This window comes from Convolutriloba macropyga, chromosome 13, assembly GCF_964194025.1.
Source record: "Convolutriloba macropyga chromosome 13, txConMacr16.3, whole genome shotgun sequence".
Taxonomy (NCBI): Eukaryota; Metazoa; Xenacoelomorpha; order Acoela; family Convolutidae; genus Convolutriloba; species Convolutriloba macropyga.
Window position 1 is genome coordinate 21,482,831 of NC_134480.1, and position 8,732 is coordinate 21,491,562.

Below are 8,732 nucleotides of genomic sequence, written 5' to 3' on the forward strand. Positions count from 1 at the left end.
GCTTCTAGCCAGAAAAACGACGGAACTCTAGGGTGACCCACTTCCAATATTTCTCAATAACATCTAAGTAGTATTTGGCAGAATGTTGAAGTTTATTTGAATGGGACGCTTGTTTCCTGGTCTCCTAGCCAACCGCCTTCCGGGTCTAAAAAAGACATCATTCAAATTTTCACCTGCTGAGCGGTAAAATATTAGTTCACGCTAAATAATGCAAAATGAGAAAAAAAAGCGTACGACGGTTAAACAACGCAAAACAAAAGCGGTCGGAATATAGCTACGCTCAGCATACAGCCATGAAAAACCGTGCAAGGAAATATCAAACTCAAACTGCTAAATTATACAGACTTAACCAGCCAGCCAACGAAAAGTGCAAGAGTGGATATAGTGACAGATTTCAAACACTCCTTCCCGAATGGTGGTCTATCTCTCAGGGGCAAAAACTTATATCAAAACCTAGTTAGGAAAAAAATCACTATCTTTCAAAAAATAAAAATTTAACTCTGCAGTGAATAAGATTCTTGAATAATTTGTAATCTGGTATAGAGAAATCAGAAAGTGAGAATCCAGCTGAACCGATCTGTGCTTTGAAACTGTTTGCTAACGTGGTTAAGATGATATCCATGTACAGCAAAGAGCGGCTTCAGGCGATTGAGGCAAAGTTATGGTATACACAACGACGCTTTCCAAAACCGAGAGCAATTAATTACTTTCATTTTAACCTGCTAAAAGTTAATGAAAACTTCACCATCAATTTTGTTAATATGCTCACTTCACGCATAATATTTTTTAAAACTCTTATGAGTTACTTTACCTTTAAAATTAAATGGAGTATTTATCATCATACTGTTTGAAACGCATTAAAGTTACTGACTTCAGACAGCTGCAGCACAGATACAATCATGTAACCACATCACAATTTAATCGGTGGCAAATCAGTATCGAATTCATCGTCTTCATCATCATCGTCGTCCAATCCAATATCTTCATTCATGACTTGAGAGTACCTCACAGTATCAGTCTTTCCATAGAGTAGTGAGCGAAAGAAGTTGCCAGTAAGGATCGAACAGTTGTCTACTGAAGTAATCTTTGATTTGAGAAAGTAGAGCAGGAATACAATGGCAGCCACTGTTAAAAGTAACATTCCGAAAGCTCCTTCGAACGTCCAGCCCGACACGGCTTCTCTCTCCTAGAAAAATGCTAAGTTTCATTTCGTAATAAACCCTTAAATGATGTAATAATCCAACTTCGGTTTTTTAAACTTTTTTACCTGCATTTCAGATGATTTCAGTTAGACCAGTTTGTCGCACTACGCTTTTAACCGTTTCCGAACTGTCTTTATTGAGTTTTTCCCAAATGCGTTGCTAAATGTATGTTTTCCGTTACAAATATTAGGAAAAACTTTCTACTCTATAATATTGGGGTTTGTAGTTAGTAAAATGTTTCTTTGTGTGAGTAGTATTGGAAATCAATTGCTTTTAACTGTGATTTTCAATAAGGAAAATTCATCAAGCTTGGTCTTTGTTAAATCCCATTGGTAAGCACGAAGAAGAAGGGCATTAAAAACACAAGGAACTAAAGGTAACTAAGTTGTCTTATACAAAACGGATGGTCATCTATTAGGGTAATGGGCTCGTACGGAATGTTGCGTCTCAGCTACGTATTTGTAAAATCTAAGAGACAATGGAGTTCTCTATAGTTGGCATGAAATCGAACTTGAGCGCTCGATTATGATTCCTCAAAGAGTTTTGTTATTCAAAAAGGCGAAAGCGAGCTCCGACAGACAGGGTAATAGCTCTTCATAATCAGAGGCCTCATTAAGGCGCAAAAGAACATTTTCATTCGACCAGTTCAAATGGCGAATTTCTTGAAGTGAACAAGATTACATGTTGTTTTGGTTGAAGAAATGGACTAGCATGGAAAAATGTCTTTTCAATTAATCTTTTGATGTAATATATTTTCTTTTTAATCTATGTTCCTTTTGTGTTAATTGTACGTGCAGGGGGAAGTATCTTGTATATTTGTTTTTGGTCTTCTTATCGAGTATACAATGTCTGTCTATCTGCGTCCGTCTCTGTCCGTTTTAGTCTCTGTCTTAGTAACATGTTCTGTTTTCTTATAAATACAAATTATAAAATTCTTTTCCCTGTAGCCTTCTCTATTTCACGTTGCCTAATTATCGAGCCTTCGCGGTACTGGAGTTTGATACGGAAATTTGTACTTTCGAGTTTAATCGAAGTTAGAAACAGCAGGTTAAAGATCCTAAACTTCACAGGGCTTGCCCCTGGAGTCACCATCGAATAAATTTGAATCAGTATTGTACGCAGACAACTAGAGACGACTCCCCGGGAGGGACATTAGAAGGTTTCATAGTAGAGATGTGAACCAAGGTATCGCTGAAGTTGATGCTAACTTAAAAAATCTTGGTTTCCAGCTCGTTACAGTGCAGTTTGGTAGTGTTTTACAACAAAGAGGCCCATAAAAAACATAGCAGGCAGATTGCCGAAAAATAGCCGCCTTTGACGCGCTTGATACACATCGGGATTTAAACAGAAAAAGAAGAGACAAATCGACTGAATTTTTTTCAGTGTAAAAAAGTGTCCTAATTTGGCGTGCAGTTTCAGTTAGATTCTAAAACTATACTTAATTCGGGCTCCTAAACAGAAAACTAGTAAGCTTAATACCATTTCAGCTAGCAAATACTAATGAACTTCGATAACCTAATGCACAATTACTTAATGACCGGGCTTTATCGGTTTATCCCGTCTCTTTTGATTTTGCTCTTTTCACAACGACCATATTCACTCCATTTTGTGATTCAATGTGTGAATAAAAATTGTTTTTACCTGTTTATCCCGTTTTTGAGGACGAAAAGTCAAATGGGTCAGACGAAAAGTCGGTCAAGCAAAAAATCGCTAAAAAAGACCGACAGGACTAATATAGTAATTGCTACAAACTTTGCTTGAGAGCAATTAAAAAGACCCCTCCCCACCAATTGGCGGCTCTCTTTGCCAATCCATATTTTCAAATCCATCCGGAAATAAATGAAGAACAGACAACGAATACAGAGGCGAAAAGAACTCACAGCAAAAATATTATTGAAGTACAGGAAGGTTAAATTAATAACCTACGCTCTTTGACCCCAGCAGCTATTTAAGTATCAAATTTCGCGCCTTCTTAGCGTCTTAGAGTTTCCGATGCAGAGATTGGATCTCGTTAGTACAGTGGAACTGACTTTTCTCCGGTAGCCTATAATTTCAGCCTATACCATCTTCCTGTACTTTTCCTTCAACAGCTTCGAATCTAGTTGTTTCAATAGTAGAAACTGATGGACTAGCTCCGCATGTTATAGCAACGACAAGCGGACAGAAAGTTCCTTCCTCGCAATCGATTATTCTTTGTTCGCGTTTGTTTTTCTTTACATATTATCGATACATCAGGCTTCCCTACTGAACTCAGGACAACCTTTTGCCAATGGGCTGACAATTTTTTTAATCCCGAAGCTAAAATGCAAAGCTAAAATCCCAAGCTTCCAAATGCAAACTCGCATCTTCAGTGGTCACTGATTTAAGACCAAAGGTTTTATTTGGCAGCCGCTGAACACGAGGCTTAATCTCGACATCATGCAACGAATCTCGACATCATTCAACGCACCGTTCATAAGGTCCGGGAAAAATATCGGAGTTTGTTACGTCTCAAACGTGAGTTGCCTCCTTTTGAACCACGATGCGCATGTGACACCGCGAAATTTTGAATGAAACGCATAATTATGGCATTTAGAAATGCAACGTAATGAAAATTTGCTTTTCGTTAAATCGATGGGATATATATCGCATCGAAAGAACCGCGTTAAGCCAACTTTATGCGCCCTTCTAAATATCTAAATCCAGTGAGCGATTCTCACTCTTACTTAACACGGACTTAAACATAGCCCACTAACGTCGGAAGAACTGCCCTCAAACGACTTCTTCAAACTTCCAAGATCAGGAGCCGCCCTTCACACCATCAAATTTTTTCCAGAAAACTGTTTTGATAGAATGGCATTCTTAAGAGACTGTTTAGGTGTAAGGCTCTAACAGCACTGAATGCCCTCCGAGCGTTACCTGTATCTTAGCGAAACTGATTTTTGTTCGAATAACGGAAATGACGTCAGTTTAGGGTTCCTTACACTTTTCTCTGATCTTAGCGTTGATCTGTTTGAGAGCTCTTGTAGCTGTAGGTGCCGCGGTGCCTGTGCAGGCAAGAACTAGCGGGTTAAATGTGATAGGCTCTACGTCAATCACGTGTTGTTCGTATTTCGCTTTTTTATTTTTGTAAGGATCTGGTAAGTTTTCGTGACAAGAGTTTCCCAGCGGGTTGAAGATCTTGATATCTCAGAATGTTCGGACAAAGGAGTATTACCATAGACATGTGGCTTTGATGTCAAGTCTTGCATGATCAACAGTGATTGCATTACTCGAGAAGGTCCCGCTTTCGAAAGGCATAGATGAGGCTCGATTTGAAAATCGTGGCATATTTCGTCTAGGAGACGGGCAACAGTCCCTCTGATATGATTGTGACGCAAAAGTTTATACCCAACTTTCCTGGAATGCAGTGCATGTGTCACTGAAAAACTTTTACCGTTAGGCACATTTGTAGAGTACATTTTTTATGTTCCATCCATATCTCAGACAAATAGCATCTCTAAACTCTCGTTTTCGTAGATCGAAATGATACCTAGAAAGCCGAAGACCGTTTAGCCAATTCGATGAACCTTTTTCAGAAGCTGGTGTCAGAAGTTGTTTCTGAGATTCAGATGCTTTTTCTAGAAAATTCGTTTCGGGTTTTCAGACAGCCAATTTTTTCCTGATATGGCTCTCTTTGACTTCTTGCTACCCTACCTTAATTGCACTAGGTCTTCATGGTTCAGGCCTTCTGACATTTGAAGAGGCGAGGTTTTTGGTCAGGTTCTATATAGAAACGATACTTTGTTTTGAACTCCTTTGGTTAAACAGGAATATGCATTCTGTTTTTGCAAAATTTGTCAGCTTTTGTGTAATTTTCAAATATTTTGTTTCGCATAGGCCAATATAGTCTGAGCATGCTTCCTCTGAGCCAAGAACCGAGCCTAGAACACGTGGGCCATCTGTGATTTCAACCTTGGTGTCCTGAAACAGTTCATTCGCTTTTTCCTTCAGATGTTGTTTTGTAATCAGCTGGCATTTCGGAGCGTTTACAAAGTAAAAAAATGAGGGGCCATGTTTATTTAGATTATCAAACAGTGTAATGCCGGACTTCGTTTAAGAGCAATCAATTACTTTTTTTTCAGTTTTGGATTACCTTTTTTGTCTTTTTAATTTCAGATGTAAATAATTTTTGCTTTCACTCAGCCTCAAGCGGCGGTAAAGATAAGAGACTCGATAAGAGATAAGCTGAGCCCGATAAAATCTGCTTCTCTGCCTCTTTAACAACATCAACACTAAGGACGATTACAAATTAATGAAGCAAATGAATGGAAGTCCGATTATCGGTAGCTTTGAAATACTTGAAGAATTAATGCTAGAATGACAATAATTGAGCTGAAATTTCTTACCCCATTTTTCTCTGCGTTGTTAAGGTCCTCCTTATTTCTTTGTTGAGCAACTTGGCACCCCTTGGCATTTGTTTTTCCGTCAACTTTGCAATGTTCGAACAAGGGACCGAGGTTTAGGCTTTTCTCTGATTCCTCCGATTTAACAATGAAGCAACTTGAAGAATTTCCGGTTTGGCAGCACATGTTTGCAACAGATGTTTCAATATTCTAAATAAAACATGTGATAAATTTGCAACTTCGCCCAAAAGTTTGCGAAAACCAAGTTGACACCAACCTTAGCACACGCTTGGCAGTCATCGTCTAGCAGCGCTTTGTTCCACTTCTCAAGATCTTTAAGGTTTTTAGGTTCCAGGACCATTGAGGTGTTAAGATTTTTCAAAGTCTCCGCGACTTTGGAGCACTTTTTCAATATGCCTGCATCTTTCGTTCCTGATATGCATTGCAAAATACTGAGAAATATCACCGGCCAACTCAAGGAATTGTGTGATTTCATCTCACAGCAGATATGCCTGAGGATTGCAAACGAAGAACAACGGTCATGGGGAGGCAGCTAATATTGTAATCACAGTCCCCAACGGTACCTGAAGAGGTATGAACGAGTTGCCTAATTTTCGTTCTTACTGAGTACATACAATATGCGCGCAGTAAAGTGCAATGATTACACCGGGCTAGGGTAAAATATATCTATAAGCGCTAACCGTTCATAGTTTTTTTAACCATACCCCCTTTTGTAAGCATATAATTTTTACACCGCGATTACTTTCAAGTTTCTCTACCTAGCACACAAAACTATTGCTGGCATATTGTTAAGCACTGAGGAAAATTAATAGGCACTGATAACAAATGAGAATAAGATGAAATTAATCCCAAATTCGTAACGATTGCATGCGGCGTACCAGATTCGAATGAAAGGAGTGCCAATCATGCATCAACTGGTTTGACGAGAGGTCAATTAAAAGAAAGACCGTCCCTTAAAAGGGTAGCCGGTCAACTCCGGAGGAGCAAGTCAACTATGTATATTTATAAATCCTGACAGTAGTAGAAAGTTGAAGCATCAGATGCGAAAGATAGAGAAATTAAAGCATCAGAATTATAATCAAAATACATATGATAAATAGCAATCAAAATATAAAGTGCAGTGATTTGAATCAGGATTGGAAAAAATATATAGACCATTTAGGGCAACAGCCTCCCTTGCTCTACAATGTTTCCTACTGACTCTTCTACTGCAGGGCGCCGGCGCATGAAGCCTGCGCCACGGGGAGAGAGTATGGAGCTACGCAAAAGCGCGAAAACTGTTTTGTCCTTATGTACGTGATGATCTTTCTTATCGCTGATCCTAGAAAACAATCTCTGTATGGCTTTTGATGCTGACGGGCCAGCTCCTCTTGACGGGCCATCGAGTTTTAAATTTCATGTGGAAGTTTGTAAACGAGCGATTCGACGAAAATAACATCTGTAGCTGGCATCTATGCTGTGACTGTCAGATCTGCAGAAATAATAGGACAATTTTCTAAGACGACGACTGGGACGAAAATCCCCTCACTGAAACTGTAAATCCCCAACAACAACAACAACATGAGAAGATTAACGAACAGAAGGTGGTTTTCTCGACTTCGCTTATCCTTTGCCCGTATTTCAGCTTCTTGATGACCTCGTGATGTAGGAATACGGTGTGCTTCTTGAGGCAAATCTTCGCATACTGATTAAAAACTTTCGGTTCTTTCCCAGTTTAGCCCTAATGAAATTTTAGACCCCATTGTGGTATAATTACCATGTTGGGGGGGGCTATAGGTTATTTGACCACTAGGCTGGGAGGGCGGCTATAATGGGAAAGACCTACACTTTCACATTAAAGAACGTTCTGCTAAAACGTGAATCGAAGAAGCCGTTAACTATGATTTCTAGTCGAGCGTCGTCATCAGTGGTGGTACTTCAATTTGCCAAGGTTTCACCTTGCAGAATCTGATGACAGGGCTCTAATTCAACATCATCTCAGACCTCAACAAGGTTGCCAAAAAGTCAAGGATGTCATTTTGTCTTATGTGCGTATAGCCACCTTTTGGAAAAAGAAGAGCATGCGTTACATCAAAAAATTTCTCCTTATGCGCATATTGATGGCGATTTTTGGGATCTCATCCATATCTAAGGGTATTTCCATCTCCAAACCCTCAGTTTGTTAAATCGAAATGATGTCTATTCAATGAGAGTGCGTTTATACATCACGATGTTCCTTTTTCTATACCCAAATCTAGAGAATAAGGTTCTTTTCCGTTTCTGAGATCTTTGATCGCCAACGTTTTTGTTCCTGCTTTTCTTTTCTGATGGATTTTTTATCTGATAAAACTCTGCATCTATAGATTTATTATTCTGTTCGGGCCCATAAATTTGAAAAGATCTTTCATGCTCGTTCGCCCTGTCTTCAGGAAGTAGTTCTTAGGCCACCGTTTTCAACCGAAAAACAGAAAACATTCTATTGTCATTGTAAGAAGGATGGTTAAACATTGAAGGTGAGATTTTGATCAATTATTTTCTCGGCTCGTTCATCAGGTTGTCTGAGTTTAAAGTAGTCATAGCAAGAAAAGTCAATTTATGTTGCAGTTCATTTGTAAATGATATGTACACATTCTGAGGGGACAACTTACTATGGTTGGCAAATTTCGTAAGCATGTAAGAGTAGTACAATTACTTTTCTATCAAAACATCGTTGCAGTTTTTATCAAAACCAATAACTGAACCCAAAAATAGATGACCTTCAATAAAATCAACATCTAATCCCGCAAAAATGTTCGGCTTCTGATCAAACTCCGGTTTTGTAATGAGTTGATATTTGATCACAAAAAACCAAATGCACCGGCATGTTCATTGAGCTTATCTAGCGCTATTCGTAGTAAATCAAGGATACCGGCCAAATTACCTTCATCTTCTATCATATCTGAGTCCAATTTTGATCTTCAAGCATGTCAATGAGAGGAAATAGAACCACGCCGTACAATGCCATGGCTATTGTATCAAGTTGTGCTGTTCCTGTTGGAGACCTGATTGCTTTTTTATCAATGAAAACTCTTGATGGGTTCTTATTAGAGTTTCTGATTGCTGTATAAATTATGCGACAATGCTTTCTGATGTTTTCAGAGCCAGATCTCTTTTCAAGCTATTTAAC

The 8,732-nt window shown here is 38.9% G+C and overlaps 1 protein-coding gene across 2 annotated transcripts; it reads right to left on the reverse strand.

Moving 5' to 3' along the window:
- Positions 1–831: 831 nt before the first annotated feature.
- On the reverse strand, positions 832–6,171 carry LOC142351458 (uncharacterized). 2 transcript variants are annotated; one of them, XM_075403479.1, is made up of 3 exons: positions 5,844–6,170; positions 5,570–5,776; positions 832–1,186 (listed from the first exon to the last, which is right to left on the reverse strand). In XM_075403479.1, the coding sequence occupies exons 1-3, from the start codon at positions 6,060–6,062 to the stop codon at positions 911–913; spliced, it is 702 nt and encodes a 233-aa protein (XP_075259594.1). In that variant the 5' UTR covers positions 6,063–6,170; the 3' UTR covers positions 832–910. The 2 variants fall into 2 exon arrangements, with proteins under 2 accessions (XP_075259594.1, XP_075259595.1); XM_075403480.1 differs by lacking the exon at positions 832–1,186 and adding an exon at positions 4,928–5,144 and having other exon boundaries at positions 5,844–6,171.
- Positions 6,172–8,732: the final 2,561 nt, after the last annotated feature.